Genomic DNA, 24839 nt, shown 5'->3' on the forward strand with positions numbered 1-24839 from the left:
ATAAGATCCGCGGACCCGTCTCCAACCCCGTAAAGAGATCCTATTCGCGATCCACAGGAATGCATTCTCCACGCTGCCTCGGCAGACGCGGGTCCTGCACCCTGAGGATCGCGAGCCTGGCCACTTTCCTCGAAAAGTGACAGGCGGGAGTGGAGCATGCGAAGCGAAAGCTTCTCACAATGTTGCAATCGGCCCCCTCGGAGGCTGATACCGCATGCTCCACTCCCAAACAAACTACACAAAGCTCGTGTGTGTCCCCACCCGTTAAATAACGCGGGCAGGGAGAAGCACAGAGTTTGTAAAGTTGTTTCGCCATAACTCTTCCCAATAATATCGAACAGACAACAATAAATAGACAGAGACAGAGTAACACAGATCGCTTGCTGAGACACAGAAGCTAATGCCGCGTTTCACCGGATGTGCTCTTATCCCTTCCTGGTCATGACGTCACCCGCCCGTGACGCTCATTCTTTCCATTGGACTAGTTGACATTGATGCTCAGACGCATTCACGCTGGGGGCGTTCCCAAAGCGTCGATGACGCATCGCGAGTTCCCTCGAAAGGGAACTGCCCTGCATTTTCAAGAGATGGACTTTAACATTGTCATGGTTTTGGTCTATGTATTTTGGGACTCTTGGTTCGAAGTCCTTTCTGTTCTGTTTTGTCTAGCTTCCCTTTTCCTGTTTCCTAAGTTGTCATAGTTATTCATTGTTTAATTGATAAGAGTCTCACCTGTTCCTCATTGCCACTGTGTATTTAAACCCTCAGTTGTCTTCTGTTCTTTGTTTGTCCTGGTGTTTCTGTGTGTTTATTACATGTTATTTCATCATTCGTCTTTGTCAAGCATCCTTGTCTGGATTATCAAGTCAAGCCAGCATGTGACAACCATCTTCCCCATGCAGCTTCAATACTGACATCCCCTATAGCACTAGTTTAGTTACTTCCTCACGTTTCATCTAGATTATTTGTCAATAGTGATTTTACTGTCAGTATGGAAATGTTAGTCTCACTCAACTTCTTAAAGGTTTTCGCCATCTTCCTAGGACTTTTTTACCCCTTTTTTTGCAATTTACATTTGTAAATACTTACAATGCCATTTGAAAAAAAAAATATATATATAATTATTGTATGTGGACACGTAAGACATAAGACATAAGTTTTAACAGTTTCTACTGTTTGGGCCCCTTAAATAGTCAGAGGTAATGTGTGCCTGTATCCACAATAACCTCATTTCACTGTCATAGTAAACACGAACAATAGTATTCAAATTAAATAAGAAAACAAACTTACTTCTCTATTAAGAGCAGTAATACAATGATGAGGAAATTAAGCATCTTAATTTGGATTCTCTACTCCATTGCTTCACAAAGTTCCCTTTTAATTATATTTATCTAATGAGGTCATTGAAATGCATAGGCACAGCCTGCTTACTTCGCATAGTGGCGGGATGCAACTGTTTTCATCACATGCGCTACATTGCCTGTGTTGTTTTATTCGATTTTGAGTGGCTCAAACACTGTCATTACTTAGTGTCTGGAGCACAAGTGCCTTTCTTCATTAATTTAGTTTATCCAATTTCTGTCTTTCTCTCTCTCGCTTTGCAAGTCTCTTCCTGTTTAAGTGTCTTCTTGGTTTATGCATGATTTTTAGAATATTCACTGTTCATAAAAGGAAAGAACTTTCGCACAAAAGAGACACGGTTTCACAGCTTGATTGTAATGCCTCATAAATGCATTATGTAGGATATTTAAAACCCTTTCCTTTCACTACTTTTTCAAGTGCAAGGACATTCTAAATGGGTTTCACACAGTGAAAACATACGTGTAGTATGTTCTGATTGCATCTACTACACAACTTTTTCTATCCATAGTCGGCAAGTGTAAAATGTAGTGGAACAGGCAATAATGGATCTAAAAGTTACTCAATAATCGCTTCTTGTTTATTTAGTAGTTGTATAAAAGCAATATCACACTCAGATTTTAAATTGTTAGCTTGAATATTGACATATTGTTTATATCTAGTCTGAAAGGTCTTAAGACATCAGGGGCCCTATTTTAACATCTAAGCGCATGGTCTAAAGCGCACGGCGCAAGTGCACTTAGGGCGTGTCTGAATCCACTTTTGCTAGTTTAACGACTGAAAAAAAATGGTTGGCTTGCCCAGCACATGGAAAGCCAGTTGTGGCGGATTGCTATTTACATGGCGGAATTTGCAAGCGGAAAGACTAAACGCGTCTCCAGAGAGCAAACGGATGCTTGTGCGCGAGGTTAAATCATGCAAGCAGACCATCTACTGGACAAGCTGGATTCCATCATATCTTTATGTACACAATAATAATCTTTTACATTGTAATCCTTTTATTTTTAATATTTGGCTAGTTTGTGTGCTGCTGCGTGTCCATGTGTGTGTGTAATAAGCAGAGTGTACGCGCGTTGTGCACCCGCCAATAGATGCATATTACTAATGTGCCCTTTAAATTACAAATTTTTTTTTTGTTGTTGCCTCAAAATAGCAACGCGTCAAATGCGCCTAAACACACCTCGTTTTCAGACCAGCATGCCCATTGGCACACAAATGGGCACAAATGCATTTGCGATTTAAACAACGAGGCGCAGGATGTGAAAATGCTAACTGCGTCGGGTTGAAACTAACAATAAAAACACATACGTTGCGCCTGGTGCTGCATTACGCCAAGTGTATGATAGGGACCCAGGAGTGCCATGTCTGGATGTTTACAATATAGGTATGTGTGCGCATTTGTAATGAATGTATGCTGAAGTGTTTCAAGGGCAACAAAGTTTCAACATATAATCCAAATAACAGAGGAAAAATAAGGAGAGAAAGCTGAGCCAGAGGCCGAAATGAGCAGAATGAAAGCAAGAGAGAGAGAGTGTGTGTACTACTCATGAGACGGTAGAAAGAAGTTAGATAAGAGAGAAAAAAACTAGCAAGAGCTAGGTTTAGCAATTTCTGAATCCTGTTCCATTAAGAATTAATAGCTCGGTGCAGTTTCAACTCAAGGCAGCATTCTGTTGTTCTTAGCATTTGCACTCTGTTTTCATTGGTGGGCAAGCTGACGTCAGCTCACCACCCTTCCAAAACACACTGAATTATTCAGTTGCTTGTGGCCTATCGCTCCATCATCAGCAAGTACAGAAAAATATGTGTCCTGCGAGACATGCATAAGCATTACTATCGACACGCAAAGAGGGAATTGTGCCCGAATATTACACGTCTTTACTCCAGCGTCACTAAAATGTTTGCACGCCAAAATGACTGACAATACAAGAGGAGTCATGTCCTTTTATTTTCAGAAAAGAAAATACTCTGAAAATATTGAATTCATTAATTATTCTTTTAGGGCGGGAAGCCTGACAGAAACTGCTAGGAGTTACTTTTGTCTTCAGCTGAGACAGATAAGCTGGGTGAGCCATTTTTACCCACAATGCTTGACAAAAGAAATGTACCATCAAACCAAATGAAACAGATTAATGAAATGAAATTTGCACACAGTAGAACAAGAAGTGTTGAAGAAAGTTGGAGGGGGGAATTCAAAAAGAAAGGCGCTTTGACTCTAATAAGGTTGCGGTTGAATCGGCGGCTGTGCTGCTGATAAAGGGAATTCTGACGGTGTCAGACACGTCCTCAGTCTCCGGTTCATCAGGGATAGGAAGACCGTGATTACGGCTTCCTCCTTAAACTCGCTGATAGGATTAACAGCATTAACCCAAATTTCCCGTGACACTGGTTAGCACTACTGCAGCTAGTGCGATCACTGTTCATCTTTCTCCAGTACACTATGGATATTTAACTGAGAATCCAGCAGATCTGCTTGGTATCTTGACATCATGACTGAACTTCTTTTTCAGGGGGTTTTTCTTGTTCCCCAGAGTGGCACCAATCTGGGTATCATCCGGGTATTGTTAGCCTACTGTGTAATGAAGACTGAGTATTCAAACATTATACTAATTTGACGAACAACTTTTTACCTAACTGTATAGCAGAGAAGTATGCATATTCGGATACAAGGAATGTGTTATATGCAAGCTTTTCATAATGTTGTTTTATTATTGATTTATTTATTGTTAATTACATTTTATTTCTACTGGTATCTTTTAAATTGACAGTCATCTTTATTTTATTTTATTTATTTTTTCCTGTCACTGTTTTTATTTTTGTGTATTGATGCATATTCAGACACTATGTAGCACTATTTGATGAATGTGTTGGGCTGGCCTCTGTGGATCTGATATGATTTGCTCTCAAGCATTGCTTTATCCCCACACCTTGCCCTCTGGGACAGAGAAAAAGATACAAAACAGAGATGGATCCTCAGCAACTACAGGCTTAGTGATCACAGTCTATCCACAGAAGACTGACAGACAAATATGGCATCCAGAGGAAAAATTACTCTCTGCGTATTGTGACACTGGTGATGTCGAGACAGAGGCAGACTTTCCCTTTCACTACTATAATTTGAAAAATAAACTCATTCCACATTCAGCCAAACAAATATTTTAATATTTTTTTAATTGTATTTGATGTTTAGTTTGATTATTTTTTAATGATTCTTATTTTAATTAACACCTAATTTTTCATTCGGTTTTTTTCTGTCACTGTTGTTATTGTTTGTATTGATACATGGCAATATTGCAAGTAAACAACAATAATGCCAATAAACTACTTTGAAATGTAAAATTAAGCAAGAATATGAAACTCCTCTTTTTGATTTATTTCCAGATGGGCAAATGGGAGAACCAGAGTTTGACCTTGAAATATCCGGTGTGGCCTCGCTTCAACTCGTTTGGCGATGCAGAGACAGATGACAATCACCTGACCATTGTAACACTAGAGGAGAAGCCCTTTGTCATCGTGGAGAATGTGGAGCGCCTCACGGGCACCTGCATGAGAAACTCTGTGCCCTGTCGTAAACACATCAAAGAGTGAGGCTTGTTTTTCTTAACCTCCCCTCATGCTCACCTTTCCCATCACTCACGTCACCTCAAAAAATCACTCTCAAACTGTTGGATGTTTGACGTTTTGGCCTTAGAGAGGTGCAGAGGGATGTAAGCGTGTTTGATATATGTTGAGTGTTGTTGACTGCATGACTACATATATCAGTCAAGTCAAGTCACCTTTTTACAATACAGACTGTTTCAAAGCAGCTTTACAGTGATAACAGGAAAATAATGCAACAAAGTTTGTTTCGTCTGTACAGCAGATCTAGAAGAAAATAGTGTCATAGTCCAGCTTAAGTAAGTTCACTCATTGAAAAGGAGGTTTGAGAGGGATGTGCAGGTAGCTGGCTTGAGACCAGTGGAGTTGTCGATAAGAACAGTCTTGTCCAGTCACTTGATTACACAATGTCTTTCTTTATTAGGTATGTTTGTATATGTGTGTGTGTATGTGTGGTTTCTAAAAGGGAAATGATATGAGATACAATTAGCTACATAATGCCACAATCCATTTGAATGACAATCAAACATTTGTACATTTAAACAGACAGAAAGGAACAGTCTCATAAAGTAACATACGATCAAAAGAGAAACGTATGGAACTTACATAGTTCAATAACGCACACAGGGCAGGAGACAAGGCATTTCCAGCAGCAACATACAAGGATTCCTCCATGTGGCAGGAACAAAGAGAAAGGGCTGTGCACAGGTGCGGTCTAATAAAGTCTGTGGCTGATTGGAGCTAATTAGATGAAGGTGTGGGGAACTGCATGGGGAACTGAGTGGCAAAGAAAAAATGGGCGTGGCAACTGCAGGACAGACAGGAAACTTCCAAACAGCCGCCCCCAAATTTGTCTTGCAAATTTGCTTGAGTGGAAGGTCATGGGGGTTCAGGTAGGGCAGGGAGTGGGATGAGGCGGGCAACAGGTCTCGTGTACTGTTTGTCCCCCACCTGGACATCTGCAACCCTACAATGGCCATCCTTGCCGGGATGAAGGGAAATCACTTTACCTACTGGCCAGAGGGACCGAGGGAGCTGAGGGTCAAGAATGAGAACAACAGTGTTTAGTTGGAGGTTAGGATTATCAGTGCGCCACTTCTGTCTAGACTGGAGAGAAGGAAGATAATTTCTGATGAAGTGGGCCCAAAAATGATCAGAAAGAATCTGACTATGACGCCACTGACGGCGGCTGCGCAGCTCAGAGTCAGGATATGTTACCAAAGGAAGGGAAGAGTCATGCCGCCCCATGAGCAACAGGTTAGGAGTCACCGGATCAGGATCTGCAATGTCAGAAGAGACATAACCTAGGGGCTTTGAATTGAGGATACCTTCAATTTCAATCATCACTGTGCGTAGCACCTCTTCAGTGACAGCTTGGGCACCTAGAGTGGTCTGCAGGGCAATCTTGATGGAACGTATTTCACGCTCCCACGTCCCGCCGAAGTGGGGTGCGTGTGGGGGGTTGAACTTGAAGGAGATCCTCTGTTTGGCCAGGATTTCCTGGAGGTCAGGGGTCAGGGATTGGTAGACTTCCTGTAGCTCTCTGTTGCCTCCGATGAAATTGGTACCTCTGTCAGAAAGCAGCTCAAAAGGTTTGCCTCTGCGAGCTATAAAGCGCCTTAGTGCCATTAGAAAAGAAATCGGTGTTCATGTGACTGAGTAAATCTAGATGTACACACCTAGTTGTCAGACATTTGAAAATAATTCCCCACCTTTTCTCAACTCGTCGTCCAACTTTCACACTGTAGGGCCCGAAACAATCTATCCCGGTGGAATAGAAGGGAGGTTTGCGGAGGCGTAGGCGAGCAGGAGGAAGATTGGCCATTTGGGGAATAAGGGGTTTGGCACGGAACTGCTGGCACTTAGCACATCTGTGCTGGTGTTTCCTGACAGCCTCACGACCCCTCAGGATCCAGAATCGCCGCCTCAGCTCAGCAAATAGCCTCTCGGGACCAGAATGATGTAGGTGGTTATCACAATCTTTAATTATAAGGTTTGTGATCAGATGGGCAGGGTCCAGGACAACTGGATGTATGGCATCAGGGGGCAGGTCACTGCTTTGTCGTAACCGTCCGCCTACTCGAATGAGACCTGACACTGGATCTAGTTCCGGAGCAAGGGAAAGAAGACGACTGGAATGTGGAAGGGGTTTGTGGGTCTGAAGGCATGTCAAATCAGTTCCAAAGGAATCCAGCTGGGACTGTCTTAGGATTGCAATCTCTGCGTCAAAGTAGGTTGCTGCCGATGGTGTTGCAGGAGGTTCTGCCACCCCATGATGGGATGCAGCAGTAGAGTCAAGGAGATCCTGAAAGGTGGTGAACTGAGTAGGGTCGGAGATAGAAGGATTTTGGCAAAGAAATACAGCACCACAGAAACTGGGCTTACGTAGCTCGACAGGATCTTCGGCCTGATCTATTGTGGGGTTAGTTGGCCACAGGTCAGGGGGTTGCAGGAGGAAGGCAGGTCCTTGGTTCCACCTGCAAGGCTTACTTAGATCAGACAGTTGCTTCCCTCTAGTCAGATCGTCAGCTGGGTTGTTCCGGGAATCCACATAGCGCCATTCCTGGCCCTCGGTGAGCTCCTGGATTTCAGCCACCCTGGTTCCAACAAAGACCCTATAGCGGCATGAGTCTGAGAGAAGCCAATAGAGGACAGTGGTAGAGTCACTCCAAAAAGTAGCCTGTCTGATGTTAAGGGTGATCTCTGTTTGGAGGAGGTTGAACAGTTGAGCTCCAATAAGGGCTGCGCACAGTTCAAGTCGAGGGATAGATAGTTGTTTTTTGGGCGCAACACGGGACCTTGCCATTAGGAAGGACACATTCACCTGTTGACCATCTTCAGTGCGCATGTAGGCGACTGCGCCATAAGACTGCTCTGATGCATCGCAGAAGATGTGCAGGTCTTTGATGGCTGAGGGGGTGTCTACTGTCCAATGGATAAGACAACGGGGCAGTACTATTGAGGAGAGATTAGGGAGTTCTCCTTCCCAGGAAAGCCAGGCTTCTAGGATGTTGTGGGGAAGGTTTGGGTCATCCCATTCTCTTGCTTTTGCCCCCAGGTGCTGGACAATGATCTTGGCTCTTGTTGTGTAGGGGAGGATGTAGCCAAGAGGATCGTACTGGCTCGCAAGAACTCTGTAGATGTGACGCATGGTTGGAGTAGTAGCTTCAATGGCTCTGTGCCTGTATTTCAAGGTGTCCGTATGGCAATTCCAGTGGAGGCCTAGAGTAGATTCCATGGGATCAAGGGAAGGATGGTGTGACAGCCAGAGCTCTGCCTGGTCTGACCTAGCATCGGAAGGGAGATCACAGATGACCTTGGGGTCATTACTGGCCCATTGTCTAATCTCAAAGCCACCAGAGGAGAGGGTTGCACGCATGCAGTGAAGGAGGTCCTTAGCTTCCTCTTGTGTGGGGAGACTTTGAAGGCAGTTATCCACATAGAAACAATGCTGTATGGAATAGGTAATGCGCTCATCTGCCTGTGCATCCTTGGCAATCCTCTGGAGGGCGTAAATGGCACAGCATGGGCTGGCGGTGGTGCCAAATGGGATGACTTGCCATTCATATACAGTTGGAGAGGATCTACTGTCTAGGTTACGCCAGAGGAAGCGCAAAAGGGGTTTATCTCGGGGTAACAGGCGCACCTGGTGGAACATGGACTTAACATCTCCGCTGATGGCAATCCTATGCTGCCTGAAACGGAGGAAAACTCCAAGGAGGGAAGGCCCAAGGGTTGGACCAGGGAGCAATTGTGAATTCAGGCATTGATTCTCATAGGAGAAAGAACAATCAAATACAATGCGGTCCTTTCCATTATGACGCACAATGTGATGAGGTATGTACCAAGACTCAGGAGTATCTTCTACTTCAGATAAGGTTAACTTCTTGACATACCCCGCATCAACCAACTTCTGGATCTCTCTGGTATAGGTCTCCGCCTGTGAGGGGTTTTGGAGCAGTCGCCTCTCACAGCTGCGAAGATGGGACATAACTGCTTCCTTAGGGGCTTTTAGAGGGGGCCAGGGATCTGCTCGGAGGAGAGGTGTGGCATACCGTAGGACGTCATCAACAGGAATTCGGATGGTTTGAGTCTCCAGCTGGTGAATTGCATCTTGGTCCTGTTTAGAGCGGACAACCAATTTTGTGTTCCTAGGAGGCACTGTGTCCAGCTGCCACAGTTTTTGCACATTGTGGTGGATGTCATCAGGTGGGCATTTTAAGGAGATATAGTGACACTTGGTGGAGGTAGAGCTAACAAGATCTCTAGCAGGGCCCTGTAACGTCCAGCCGAGACGGGTTTTGATTGCTACAGGGGCTCCGGGGGGGCCTAACTTTACAGGCAGTGTTGGAGTGATAAGGTGGGTATGATCAGCTCCTATGAGTAGAAGGGGGCTTACGTTATCATGCTGCTTCAAGGGAATCTGCCGGAGATGAATGTAGCGCCGCTGGAGGGATTTCACAGGATGAGAATGTTCGGATAAGGAAAGCTGATCAGCAGTGAAGGCATGCCTGATGGCATAGGATTTCTCTGGATGGGCCTTTGGAATAATGGTGAAGGACACGGCGGCACCATTTAGAGTCTGGACATCCTGTCTCACAGTCCTCAGCTTCAGGCTCTCAGACTCTCCTACCAACTGGAGCTTCTGGGCGGCAGGATGCAGGAGGATCGTACGTTCTGACCCATCATCCAATATGGCATACGTGTCTAAGGACTTGTTTCCATTACGTAGGGTCACTTCAACTATCTTCAGCAGCACTTTATTGCAATCGCTAGGATGGTCTAGGTAGAAGTTCTGCACTTGCCTCTGGTTGATGTTGCATAGGACCTGCAGATGTTTCCCATTGCATTGGTTGCAGCGTCCCTTCAGATCACACTGGTCTGCAAAGTGGTCTCGTGCACATCGCCAGCAGCGTTTCTGTCCTTTGATCCAACTAGTTCTCTGATCTTCAGTGAGCTGGAGGAAGTCATCACATTTACTGACATGATGTTCATGGGAGTTACAGTAAGCACACACTGGACAGAGCGTGGATGTGATGTTGGGGGGAAACTGACTGGCTCTAGGAGGAGCTATCTGGACTTTAGGGGAGGTCATTTGGGAAGTCTTGCTACCGTGAAGTATAGCTGTAGCTCTGAATGGGTGAGAGGGTGGTGGCCTTGGTCGGACAGGCTGAAGGGTTCTCTCCCTTCTGGGCTGGCAGCGGGTTTCCTGTTGCAACCAGGAGGAGAAATCTAGGAGGTTATAGGAAAGGGGACCTGGTTTGGTCAAACTCATGCTTCTCTTAAACTGACAAAAGTGCTCACTGGGTAGTTTTTCTAGTAGCCGCTCGACATGTGAGCCACAGGTAAGCTCGGAGAGACCTTCACGGCCCATGGACTGGAGGAGACCAACTAAGGCTTGTACTCTAAGGGAAAACTGATCTAGGCCTCTCCCATCCCCTATCCGGATAGCAGGCATCTCCATTATATCCCGGAGCTCTCTCAGAGCAAGCTGTCTGGGTTGGCCATAACGCTCATCTAGGGCCCGAATAGCTTGAGTGTAGGGATCTTGGGCATAAACATAAGCTAAGGCAAGCCGCTTCGCCTGATCTACCTTTAAGTGATCCAGTAAGATATGATATTTATACTGCTCCGACTCTCTTGGGTCCAACAGGTTGGATAGGGCCATCTTTAACATTATATACTGGCTTTCATCCTCTCTAGTAAGATCAGGGAATGAGGGACCTTCTACCTTGCTATATGACTGCAGTCGGCCTGAAGGGGGAGCTAAATGGCTTGGTGGGGCTGCAGAAATAAGCTGGTGAGGCTGCACATTGCTGAGCTGGTATGCTGGCTGGGCAGAGTGGGCCATAGCTCTAGGCGAAATTTGAGGTGACAACATGTAGCCTGGGAGCAAGGGGTTACGTGAGACTGGGACTTGACGGGTGGCAAGGAACTTACTATGATCAGAAGGATTCGTGTGCTGCCAGGGCTGAGCTAAGGGCTGAATGGCAGGGGCACAGCTTACAGGAGGTTGATAAAGAAGCTGCTGCCGAGGTGGGGAAGAAAAGGGCTTATAGTCACTTGTGGTAGCCTGGAGTGGCATTGCAGCATACTGGGCTTGTGATGCTACTAACTGAGGGCCAAGGTTTTCAGGGGATGGTCCTGAACGAGACCGTGAGAATTGGCCTTCACCAAGCATACAGCGCTGGATTAGTCTACCTTGGTTTCTTACTTCTTCTAGTAACTGCTGTAAGAGCTCAGTTTGAGGGTCAGGAATTGGGGCTACATGAGGGTCACGTGGGTACTCAGGGGCTAGGGCTCTCCCAGAAGAGACAGGTGAGGGAGGCTCTGTTGCTGGCTCTTCCTCTTCCTCGCTGGGTAGTTGATGTGCCTCTTCCTCCTCACTGGGTAGTTGAGGTGGCTCTTCCTCCTCCTCAGACTCTTCCTCCTCCTCAGACTCATGCTGTGGTTGATACTGAGGTCCAACACCAAAAATGTCTGCAGAGTGAAGCGGTGGTGGCTCTGGTGTTTCAGCAGGATGTCGTGGCTGCTGACCATATTCCATGACGTAATCATCATAGCGTACAGGACGCTGGGCTTGGCGGTGAGGACGCTGAAGTAACGAAGGCAAGGAGTGACTGGACATATCCACCGATCATCAATGGGCTCTGGCTCGAAGGACCATGAAAAGGAGGTTTGAGAGGGATGTGCAGGTAGCTGGCTTGAGACCAGTGGAGTTGTCGATAAGAACAGTCTTGTCCAGTCACTTGATTACACAATGTCTTTCTTTATTAGGTATGTTTGTATATGTGTGTGTGTATGTGTGGTTTCTAAAAGGGAAATGATATGAGATACAATTAGCTACATAATGCCACAATCCATTTGAATGACAATCAAACATTTGTACATTTAAACAGACAGAAAGGAACAGTCTCATAAAGTAACATACGATCAAAAGAGAAACGTATGGAACTTACATAGTTCAATAACGCACACAGGGCAGGAGACAAGGCATTTCCAGCAGCAACATACAAGGATTCCTCCATGTGGCAGGAACAAAGAGAAAGGGCTGTGCACAGGTGCGGTCTAATAAAGTCTGTGGCTGATTGGAGCTAATTAGATGAAGGTGTGGGGAACTGCATGGGGAACTGAGTGGCAAAGAAAAAATGGGCGTGGCAACTGCAGGACAGACAGGAAACTTCCAAACACTCATGGTTAATTTTTGTTGTAAAAAAGTTATTAATTTAGTTAATTTATATACTGTATGTAGCCACTCTGGAGAAAACAGTGATGTCATCGTCCAGCTCAGTTCAGTTCTCATATAATGGTGTCAATGCAGGCAGATCAATAATATTGTTGAATATTAAGTGTCTCCAACTAAGCAAGCCAAAAGCCAAAGGCGACAGTGGCAAGGAACTAAAACTCCATCGGGTGACAGAATGGGGGAAAAACCAAGCTCAGTCGGTGGGCCAGTTTTCCTCTGGCCAATGAACCAACAGTGTACAGTATGATTATGATTCAGGCAGCATTACAAGTCGGACCATCGGATCGTAACATTCAGATCCATTGAAGATCGGAGTCATCACGCTGGTATGGAGACGGGTTTGTTGAGGTTCAGTGCCGATTGCTGTCGTGTCGATGAGGCATTCACAGGGGAGAGTAGTTGACACAATCTCTGCTGACACTTCAGGGATGCGTTGTGGTCATGTCTAGGCGCAGGTCCACCATCTGATCTGGAAACAGAGAGTAATACAGAGATACTAATATTAGCATATATGCCATTTTTCTTATGATGTAACGAGTACATCGGGTGTAAGTGTGGTTGAGTGTTACTGTCCACATGTGATTGGAAGAAACATTTGATTTTTACAGGTGTAAACGGAGTCTTAGGTGTTTGTTGTCAGTGTTTTGAAAAAAAAAAAGTATACTACTGCTTAAAAGTTTGGGGTCTGTAAGATTTTTCAAATATTTTGAAAGTCTCTTGTGTTCATTTACATTTTTATGTGCATTTAATTATTTAAACAATTATTATTATTATTATTATTGTTATTGTATTGTGCTACTAATTATTTTTCGTGGAAACCGTGATACTTTTTTTTATCGATTCTCTGATGATCTTTTATTTAAAAAAAAAAATCTTTTGTAACATTACAGATGTATTTACTGTCACTTTTGATCAAATTAATGCATCCTTGATGAATAAAAGTATTAATTTAATTTAAAAAAAAAGTCTTACTGACCCCAAACTTTTGAAAGGTAGTGTACACTTTTGAGCATATATACAAGTATTTTTAAAGGTCACAGTCATAAAAGTTGTTGTGATCTGTGAGCCATGATTAATGCAGACTGTGAGAACTGCCCATGTCCCTTAAAGAAATGCATAGGGGCTTTTATTGGATTTCATACACTGCTAAATAGGGCGAAGAATATATGATCTCATAGGATCACTATAGCCTGCTCTGTATGCATGAAGATTAGTCTCATCAAAGAACTGAGCACACACACACACACACAAACACTCGAGAGAATACATGGATTCCACACACGTCCACTTGCAAACAGGCCAACGCTTTCTGTTGTTTTCCTCCAACGGCACAATTCCCTCTCAAGCAGCCATTGTGCCCATTTGGAGGAAGAGGAGGAGGCAGGAATTACTGAGGCTTGCAAAGACACTGGCAGGATAGACCTGCCTCTCTCTCTCTCTCTCTCTATCTCTCTCTCTCTCTCTCTCTCAGCCTTACTTTATTGGTTCCTCATCTGTTTGCTTTTATCAGCAAAATTACTCAGCCAACTTAACTACTTAGCCATAATCACAGTAAACAGAACTAGAGGTTGTTAACTTTAGTGCATCAGAAAACCCAACGGGAACTTCTGCCCTGATTCAACCTAACGTAAACAAGATCAGAGAGTTGTTATTATCTTCTGTTTTATGATTAAATTCTGTGTGGTTTGATAAACAACCTTAAAACTACATTCCCAAAAGCTAAAAGTTTTATGGTAAAAGCTATAGAGAATTTCCCACTTATTTGAAAGCTCATCTGTCAGCGATATGTACAGTATTAATTTGCTTAAGTATTGTCAAACCAATCCAATCCAACTTTATTTGTTAAGCACTTTTAAACAACAAAAGTTGACCAAAGTGCTGTACAGAAAAATAATTACATGAGGCACAAAATTACATATAAAATACAATAAAATGTCATAAACATACACATAAACAAAAATGATTTCTGAAGAGTCATGTGAAACTGAAGACTAAAGTAATGATGCTGAATATTCAGCTTTGCCATCACAGGAATTACTGTACATTTTAAAAATCTAACAATAGAAAACGTTATTTTTAATTTTACTAATATTTCACTATATTACTGTTTTTACTTTATTTTTTATAAAATAAATGCAGCCATGGTGAGAATAAGAGACTTCTTCCAAAAACAAATTGTAACAACTTCAAGCTTGTCATTATTTACTCAGCCTCATGTCTTCTCCAAACCTGTATGACTGTAAGGAAGTCCACTGAACGTCTCGGTTACGGATGTAACCCTTATTCCCTGAGTAGGGAACGGAGACATTATGTCGAATGGCGACGAAATGAGGTTCACCTAGAAGCCTCTCATCTTCAAAAAAAATAAAACGAGCCAATGGCAAGGAAATGCCATGGGTCTGCGGAATTTGCATGGCGTAACTCCGCCCCACAGCGTGGGTATAAAAGGAAGGACGCCGCACTATGCAGACATGTTTCTTAGCTGAGGAGCCAAGACTGAACTCAGCTGTTCCAGCGGTACAGCGGAAGTGGCAGGGAGACGTTCCGAGACGTTCCCTTTCGTAGTCACTTCGAGTTACGTCGAATGACGACGAAATGGGGTTCCCAGTCCAATCACGCCACCTCGGCTGTCCTCCAGTGCCCTGCGTAAGTCTGAGCTCCCTGTCGTGAGACTAGCACGGACGATGGACTCCTACTTAACACAGGAATTCCAAGGTACACTGGGAAGCATATCTCAGAGGAAATATGCAATCAGTGCCTGCCCGGGGGGGGGACTTATAGAATACACATATGACCCGGAAGGGGGTGCATACGGAGAACACTGGGGTGGTCAGCCCGCAGGGTGGAATATTTCAACCCCAGGGGTGGCAGAGTGGTTTGCCAAGGGAAAGACACATGCTCAGAGAGGCTTACAGTGGAAATACACATGTGGGGGTCACCCAGAGGGGGAAACATGCACATGGCGGCACCTAGCCAATCGCGAAAGCTGCCGGAGGCAAAACTCTGGCGTTGACGTCAACAGCGCTAGAGGAACTCAGGCCTTGTGAGGCTCACCTGAGGAGAATATCGCACGTATCCAGTTCGAGTGGGTCCTAGTACCGGCTGGTTGAAGCGGGTACACAGAAGGACACTGGCTCCACTCGAAGATTGTAGAATCTGGCGAATGTGTTGGGTGTCGCCCAGCCTGCAGCTCTGCAGATGTCTGTTTGCGAGGCGCCATGCGCTAGAGCCCAAGAGGAAGCCACACTCTGGGTGGAGTGTGCTGTCACACCAAGGGGGCACACCACCTGGTCCCGGAAGGGAGTGGTGGTAACCTTGGGCACATATCCAGGCCGGGGTCTCAGGATCACGTGAGAACAGGCCGGCCCGAATTCAAGGCACGCTTCGTCTACAGAAAATGCGTGCAGGTCCCCTACCCTCTTAATGGAGGCCAATGCAACCAGGGGGCCCTAACGGCGAGAGCGTAGACCACCTTGTCTGGTACTCGGAGCGTGCCTTGTTGCCATGCCCACCTCGGGACTCGATCGCGAAGCCAGAGCTGAAGCGGTCTCATATGAAGCAATCCGAGGGTCATTGCTGCGGCTGCGGATGCCATATGCCCCAGGAGCCTCTGAAATGACTTCAGTGGAACCGCACTCTTGCCCTCAAACTGTCTAAGGCAAGTCAGCATTGACTGCGCGCACATGCTTGCTCGTAAGCTGCGCGCACATGGCGACCGAGTCGATTCCATACCGAGAAAAGAGATCCTCTGCACGGGGCAAAGTTTGCTCTTTTCCCAGTTTACCCGAAAGCCCAGACGAGCTAAGTGCCGAAGCACTAGGTCCCTGTGTTCGCAAACCTGGTCTCGAGAGTGAAATAGGAACAGCCAGTCGTCGAGATAGCTCAGGATGCGAACCCCATGTTGCCGAGCGGCACAAGGGCTGCCTCGACGACCTTCAACAGAGGAAGTGGCGAGGCTCGTAAGCGGCGCGCACTGCCATCCGCGCCCTCTGGGGCCTCAGAGATGGGATGTCAGTTCTTTGGAGAAGAGGTTCTCCCCCGGCCCTCCACCGGGGGAAGGAGTGGCCCTGCAACCACTTCCTGAAAGAATTGCAACCCACGTCTGAGCTGCCCGTAACGGGAGCACCGCATCGCCTGGCGCTCAGCAGGCTGCGGGACTGGTACGGGCAGGGGGCGCCTTCCTACGACCACCTCCACGGCGCGGCCCGGTGCTGCTGGGGCCGGGCGGGAGGGGGCGGAAGTCGCAGGAGGGCACGTTCGGCGGCAAGCGTCCTGAGGCGTCTTAGCCGGCGGCTGGGTGGCAGCAGCTGGCCGCAGGGTCAGAACATGTTTGGTAGACTCAGTCTGCTTCTGGGTGGCCGAGAACTGTTGGGCAGAGTTCTCGACCGCGCCGCCGAAGAGGCCAGCCTGGAATATGGGGGAGTTGAAGAAGCGGGTTCACTCAGCCTCGCGCATATCAACCAGGTTAAGCCAGAGATGTCTGACCACGCATGTGGACATCACCTGACCCAGGGAGCGTGCGGTCACCTTCGTCGCTCGTATAGCAAGGTCGGTGACGGCAGGCAGCTCTTGGATGAGCCCTGAATCAGCCCTACCCTCGTGCATGTCATTGGGCACCCTGAAGGATGGCAATAACATCCAGTGAGGCGGCAGCCTGCCCCGCAGCTCTATAGGTCTTTGCCACCAGAGTAGACAAAAAACCTACAGGCATTGGAGGGGTGCTTAGGGTCGCCATGCCAGGTGGAGGCGCTGTGGGGACACAGATGTGTTGCCACAGAACACTCCACGGAAGGAACCCCAGTGTACCCTTGGCCGCGGCCTCTGCGAGGGCAGAGAAGGTGGAAGAGGCCGCTGAGCAGTCGCGAAAAGTCAAAGGAGACTCCCACAATCTCATGACCTCTTCATGCACGTCCAGGTAGAAAGGATTTGGGTTCGCCTCCCCCAAAAACCAATCATCAGCCTTAAGAGCTCGGGACATGGCGGATGGTTCCACACAAGCCCGATACTCGTGGCGGCCCGGGAAAGCATAGCTGTCAACTCTGGATCAGACTCGTTATGCTAGCACACCCGAGGATGGCAGCACAGACGAGCCATCATCTCCAGAGGACTCCAGCCCGCAGGCGTCCTCTGATGCGGCTCTGGTCGGCGAACTCATTCGGAATCGCGCGGGTTGCAATGTGAAAGACGGGGTGTGGACCGAGGATATTTCGTCCCTGTCTGAACGTGATCTAAGCCCAAACACGTCAAAACAGCGCTCGTGCCCATCAGCTGAATCTATCAGAATACCGCACTCAGAAATACACGGGCAGATTGTCTTTAGAAAGACGTGCCGCGTGCACTCTCTTTTTGTGAGAGAAAAAAGCGCAGCAGTGCTGAAGCGCCCAGGGAGAAACACACACGCTGTTCAGTTCAGCAGGCAGGAATGTGAAACTCGCTGGAACTCGCCATCACACCAACACCGACTGGAAGCTGCTCTCCACCGACTGGAAGCTGCTCTCCGCGGTCCAGGTCCACTAACTCTCCACTGTCTACTGCTCCACGGTCCAGGTCCGCTAACTCTCGAAGATAGTCAGAGAATATGCTGCAGGAGTGAGCATATACATACATAGTACGGCGTCCTTCCTTTTATACCCACGCGGTGGGGTGGAGTTACGCCATGCAAATTCCGCAGACCCATGGCATTTCCTTGCCATTGGCTCGTTTTATTTCTTTCGAAGATGAGAGGCTTCTAAGCGAACCCCATTTTGTCGTCATTCGACGTAACTCGAAGTGACTACGAAAGGGAAAGAGAGTTGCAGTAAGAACCCATCTGCAGTTTAACAAACGTGAACAAAATAAAAAATAAACAACCTGACTTGAAACATGGAACAAACATGACACAAAACAACATCACATATCCACCCCGTCAAAAAAGGGCGGCACCCGACACCCTAACGAACCGCCCAACAAAAACACAAAACAAATAGTCCAGAATGATGGAGGAGTGGAGGCAGGGATGGAGGGCCAGGCCCATGTGAACTAGACTGTGCAGCGGTGGCAGACTTGGACCGTGGAGCAGAGGCATAGTGGTGGACCTGGGCTGTTGGGCAGTGGAGGGACTGGACCGTGGAGCAGAGGGTTGTGGTGCACTTGCGAACCTGGACCGTGGAGCAGCAGACAGTGGAGAGTTAGCGGACCTGGACCGTGGAGCAGTAGACAGTGGAGAGTTAGCGGACCTGGACCGTGGAGCAGAGGGTCGTGGAACAGTGGCGGGCCTGGAACATAAATGGCCTCCGTAGCATGAGGCACAGTGAGTTCATGGGTGGCCTCTGTGGCCGTAGAACTTAACAGAAGGTCATGGTCAATGTATTCTGCCAGGGACCAATCTATCTTTCCCCCAGGAAGCCACGAACAAATCACATATTTTTCAATGGGGTGATTCCCCTGGGGCAAATGTAACAAAGTGACTGCTGGGTTCATTTTAGAGATCTAGCTGTCTGTAAGAAAGTCCACTGAAAGCAAGTTGCAGTAAGAACCCATGTGCAGTTTAACATAACAAATACAGGTCAAAGACTTAACTTGAAACTTGAAACGAACATGAACTAAACAAACTCACCAACATAGGTTACAGGGAACAAAGCTAGACAAAGGAACAATGAAACATGAGGGCTATATATACACTATATATACACACAAAGACTAATGAGAAATAAGAAACACCTGTAAAAAAAAGACAATAAACCAATCACAAAACAGAACAAACAAAAAAAACATGACATGAAACAACCATTTAGAACATGACACATTCACAAGGGGGGCACTTGGCAGGATAACATGAGGAGCAAGGGAAGCACATGACTGTGACTAAACTTCAAAATAAACTAAATGAAACATATAAACATGAAACAAAACCCAAAACAATGTGACAATGACAACTTTTATATTTTATAGTAGGTTGGCATTCTTTTTAAACCTTGAAAGCTCCCAGTCCCTATTCATTGTAATTACACAGAAAAGTATGACCTCAAAAAATAAGTAGATCTTCAAAATGTCTTCTTTTTTTGTTTAATAAAAAAAGAAAGTCACATTTTATCTTTATGAGTGAACTAATCCTTTAACCTCAAAATAATTAACTATATTAATGTGAAGTTTTTTTTTTTTTTTTTTTTTGGCCCAGTCTGACATATCCTCCTGAGACCCAGAATTGTTTTTTAATTTAGTTTTTTTTCCATGTCATCACACCGTTTAGAGCACAATAAACAAATGGTAAAAAAAACATATATATCAAATAAAATTTTATTCATACGTTATGCTATGTCCTCTGTAGTGGACGCCAGGACTAAGTTGTTTAAAGAATAAAATGACATGAAATTATGTGTATAGGCAAAAACAATGGGATTTTTTTTCAATCACCAATAAATTTTGGGGTTTCAGGATTTTTTCAACCAACATTTGTATAAAGATTATTCTCAACTATGTTATGAAAGAAATAATGGAATAAATTGATACACCATTTTACTTTTTGCAATATGTGGGTAAAATGGCCATAAATGAATATTCCCATTCAATGCAATGTATCTATACACTGTATCTAATTTGCACATTAATGTGTTCTTGGAGCAACATTTAATTAAAAAAGAAGTGTAATAATTGGAGTAATAATTGGAAACATTTTAATAATAATATCTAATATTTCATAGGAATATTGATGTATAATTTATTTCCATATTCACTTGTTGTGTCTCATATTCATATTCAAGTCCTGATGTCCTCTACAGTGGACACGTTTGAAATCAATTCCCTGTTCTGTAACAGAAAGTAATTTTTTTATTTGAAACCCCTTAACATTTTCCTGAGATGTTGTTTTATGAAATACAATTTGAAAAAGTAGTCCAATTTAAATTGTAATTACAATATATTATCATATTTATCATATTGCTACATTTGATCACTAAATTAATGTCAGACATTTTTAAAGACCAAGGAGAAGTTGGTTTCATGGTGAAACCTCCAAACATTTGGTATCTCTGAAAAGACCTGAATGTGCTCTTTACAGGACACCCAGGTTGTGTCATCTGACATGTATGATGTCAGAGAAATTCACTAAAATATAATGTCCACTACAGTGGACAAAAGTCTATTCTTGGGTCCCAGGAGGATATAGAGGGCCCTATCTTGCATCCGGCGCAAATGACTTTGTACACTGACGCATGTATCATTCCTTTTTTTCACCCGCGCAAAGCGGACTTTTCCCTCCACAGACACACGTCGGTTAACTGAGAAATACACTTGCGCTCCCCGGGGCGGTTCAGCGCAAAGAGGCGTGTTCTGGCGCAAACTTTCCCTCATGCTATTTTGCTGTTCTATAAAACAATTGCGCCACTGACCAGAAAAAATCTAGTCTAAAGTCAGTGGCGCGTTGCGCGTTGTTCATTTTGCTATTTTAAGGGCGCATGCTTGGCCATAATCAATGTAGCGTGTGCACAACGCACATACACTTTGATTCTCTCATCTAAGCAGCAGTTTTCATTTTTGCAAATCATACATTATTACGATAGATAGATAGATAGATAGATAGATAGATAGATAGATAGATAGATAGATAGATAGATAGATAGATAGATAGATAGACAATTTATTATAAAAGCATACATGTAGCTTACACATTTACCCAAATTATCATACGCCTGTTTAACAGAAGTTAATTTGGGTGGGTTTCTCCATCCCCAATGTCACTTCTCTGTGTTTTACGGCCCTGACGAGAACGTTGCTCTCCTCGGCTGTGAACCGCTCCTGGCGCGCGCCTGGCAAATCCGCCGTTATAATAGGAATCCGCTTTAGAACGCGCCTGCTCTTAAAGGGAATGTGAGATGACACTCTGATTGGTTTATTTCACGTTACGCCCAAACCACACCTATGAATAATGAAGCTATACAGACCAACCCCTTTTAGATTTGCGCCAGGCGCAAGAGGCATTTATCCCGCCGGGAAAATAGCAACAGCGCCGGGATCCGCCCACAAAGTTACTTGCGCTTTGACACTTGCGTTTCAGATCGTTAAAATAGGGCCCAGAGAGTCTAACACTCCGACTAATTTTTGTCAGAGATAAACCTGATGATGGTATCCTCAGCTGTCATTTTACCCTCTACTTCAGCTGCTGCTGAAGTCTGTAGATGCAGAAACTGATGCAGTGCCAGCTTGACAAGGCACAGACACAGAGGAAACATCCTTCAGTGACCAGGACACACACACACACACAAATGCAAACAATTCAAGATCACTCTGCGCCATTGAGATATTTGTGCTTTCAAAGCAAATGTCAAGAATTCAGATATCTGAAACCTGTTGTCAACTCAGAGTATAACATCCATCTTGTAGCTCCATCTTTTATCTGCCTAGATTTACACACTGTGTTGTCTTGACAAGTGACCACATTAGCATGCCATATTTCTCTAAAAGAAGAAACAAACATGGCGGACAGTGTATCTTCATAAGAATGTAATTGATGTAGTAAATGCAGGGAGGAAGTGGTCTGGAAAACATAAGGGATCCCTTTTTATTGGCGCTGGAGTAATCGGAATGTGAAGTAATAATACTGTAATAATATGGATTCTGCCATGTGAGAGTTTGAATAGAGTCTCTGCAGGAGCCGGGGGAATTCATTGTGTGCGTCATAGCCAGCACAGAGGGGAAGAGATTGATTTTAAACTGGATTTTGCCTAGGCAGTCGAATGTGTGTCTCTCTCATTGTGGAGACAGTAAAGTTTGTTAAATTCTGCAGTCAGAAGGCATGCGGGCACTTCATGCTGCCAAAAACACTCCTCTGCTTTTATGCGATCAGTGCTAGGCTGGCTTTACAATAAGCTTCCCATCAAAACACAATAGCAGGAAACACATTTTATTGCTCAGCTTTTCAGTTTTTCGGTGGACTGCATTGTCTCTGTATTGTAGACTAATTTATTTTGTTCAGATATTGGTTGTAGAACAGCTAGGACAATCAGTGAGCACTGTAATTGATTAAAAATGTATTCTATTCTATTCTATTCTATTCTATTCTATTCTATTCTATTCTATTCTGTTCTATTCCTTGGTATTTATTCCCCAGGCTTATGCAATGCACATGCGCTTTCTCTGGCCATACATGGCTGGAAGAATTTATCATTTTTGTGTTATTTTGAAGTAACTGATATTTATAGCTGTTGCAATCAGACTACATCAGGGAGACAAATACATGGCGATAGTTCACAGTGAGAAGAGGGAATTGGTGCACATGGGAGCAATCACATGGGAGACAAAGTATATTCATAAGTGTTTTTTTCTTTTCTTAGTGTTGATCTGTTTAAAGAACATAGAAAGCTGAGTCTTAATTAGTTTCAATGCAAAAGTCAAATGAGGCTCCCAGGTGGCTTTGCTAGTTTAAGTGTTGTCTGTATGAACTCCACAGTGGTGATTCTCCACTCACTCAGATGGTGGCTTGGTTACTAATGCAGCTCTGTCCTGTCTGCAACCCTGTATTTTTTTTAAACCAAAGTAAAAAACAAAACAAAAAAAAACCTACAAGCTTAGCTGCTTTTTACAACTGCCTGATAATTGTATATAGTGCTATATTTACTTTAGTCTCTTATAATTATGTCCAAAACATGCCTCCCCCAGAGAGGATGTTGTGCAGAATTGTGGTTAAGCATCTGAGCTGTTAACCAAAATATTGTAAGTTTAAACCCAAGAAGAGACTCAACTGCCATTGTGCCCTTCAGCAAAGCATTTAACCCCAGGCTGCTCCAGGAGGTCTGTCCCTGTAATAAGTGTACTGTAAATTGTCTTGGACAAAAGCAAAAGTTTCACGTGTCCCTGACTCAAGTGTAAAGATCTCTGCGAATAAAAAAATATGCACAACTCTTCCTCACTACTTGTAAATCTGACCATGTTAAAAACATCTGATCAAGTAACAGTGTTAAATACAGGTGTATATGGAGGACTAGGAGTGCCACTTATAAATGTGAATTAAATGCATCAATAAAAAAAAAATAAAAAAAAATGTATTCATATTTTTTTTTATAAACCACTTATGAATTAACAAATATATATATATATATATATATATATATATTTAAAAATGTGTATCTGATTCTTGTTAAAACCTTGTGCCATTTGGCAAGATTGAAGTGATTTATTTATTTACATTTTTATTTAATAAAAGTTAATACAATTAAATTATAATTAAATAAATGGATCAATTTTAATGTTATAAGCCTTCGTTTTAACACTCATAGTCCCTACCAGGTATACAATTCAATGTGTCTGGCTAACCATTTGGGATTGGATCACACCAGACAGATTTTAATACCAGGTTGTAAACAGGATATTTGTTTGGATAAGGTAATATTCTTCAACTGAGAAATTAATAAAGGGGTGAATAAGAATATGAACACTAGACATAAGCTGGAGTAATGCAGGTCCTACTCCAGTCAACGCCTCCTGACTGTGTCTAAGAGCAGGACCTTCTCCCCCAGTCCAAATGAAATAATAATCTTGACTGCCTTTAAATAGATTTGTCTTCCTCCTCGCTCGGGAAAACAGGAACCCCTGTGCAATTAAGTCGGCACAGATTGGCGGTGGTCTTTACGAGGCATCAGAAATCTCCAGCCAACTGCAATTTTCACCAGAGGTTTGGCACTCCCTTGATGGCTCCCAGATTGGCTCTCATGGGAAAGCCCTACTATTCATTGTAATTAAGAAATATCTCCACTGCCGGCAGCAAAAGGCTCTATCGTTCATGCTTCAGCAGACTATACCTACTGTACTGTAATCCCAGCTAGAGCTTGATCTGCACAAGCAGACAGCTGTCCAAAATATGCTTTAGACACACTGCAGCTAAATATGATTGTGACTCCTCTTCTGAGTGCTTAATCCTGTTTTGTTTACACAGAGATTGGTTATACATGCAGTGAAAATCATGTGAAGCTCACATATCCAATATACTGTTATGCCGGGGACACAATTAACGACTAGCTGAAACATTCTAAGACTGAACTGAACACACTTACAGACTGTTTCCAATGACTGGAGCAGATTTTAAACAACGACTGTGAACACCGACTGAACGCAACTGTCTCTGACTCGGCGCGTTTGGGCATGATCAGTTGTAAGTATCAAATTACATTCATAATCGGCCTTAGTGTCCCCGGCTTAACTATACTAAACGAGGGCTACAAAGATAACAACTATCATTTCGCTCCTAATTTCATGTTTTTGGTGAGAGAAAAATGTTTTTACCTTTTTTTTGTGATTTATAAACATGAAGTAACAATGACATATATTGTGAAGTCATTAGTAATGAAATCAGAGACTTGAAATTCTGATCACTCTGAGTACTAAATTTCTTTCTGTTAACACTTACTTTTGATCTGAATTTACTCTCCAAAAACTCAGGGTTGTGACAAAATTAATTGGGTAACCCATAAATTATGTTCCAGAGAGAGCATGTTTATTTAAAACAAAAGGCACTTCTGTAAATGACAGTTTAGTAATAAGTGTTTGTAGGTGTTAACATTTCTTTCGTTAAAAATATAACTAAAACTCTTTAAAAAAACTCTTGTTATCTACACTGCCTTTCGGAAGTTTGGGGTCGGTACAATGTTTTATTATTTTTTATAAAGAA

General features: G+C 44.1%; 1 protein-coding gene across 2 annotated transcripts in view; it reads left to right on the forward strand.

Moving 5' to 3' along the window:
- grin2aa (glutamate receptor, ionotropic, N-methyl D-aspartate 2A, a) overlaps window positions 1–24839 on the forward strand; it is a 250984-nt gene that overhangs the window by 211609 nt on the left and 14536 nt on the right. For both annotated transcript variants that reach the window (XM_056258184.1, XM_056258185.1), the window contains one exon: window positions 4741–4943. In XM_056258184.1, the coding sequence (XP_056114159.1) occupies window positions 4741–4943 (203 nt within the window). The remainder of the gene's footprint in view (window positions 1–4740; window positions 4944–24839) is intronic.

This window comes from Rhinichthys klamathensis, unplaced genomic scaffold (genome assembly GCF_029890125.1).
Source record: "Rhinichthys klamathensis goyatoka isolate OS25496 unplaced genomic scaffold, OSU_Roscu_1.1 h1tg000149l_1, whole genome shotgun sequence".
NCBI classification, from domain to species: Eukaryota; Metazoa; Chordata; class Actinopteri; order Cypriniformes; family Leuciscidae; genus Rhinichthys; species Rhinichthys klamathensis.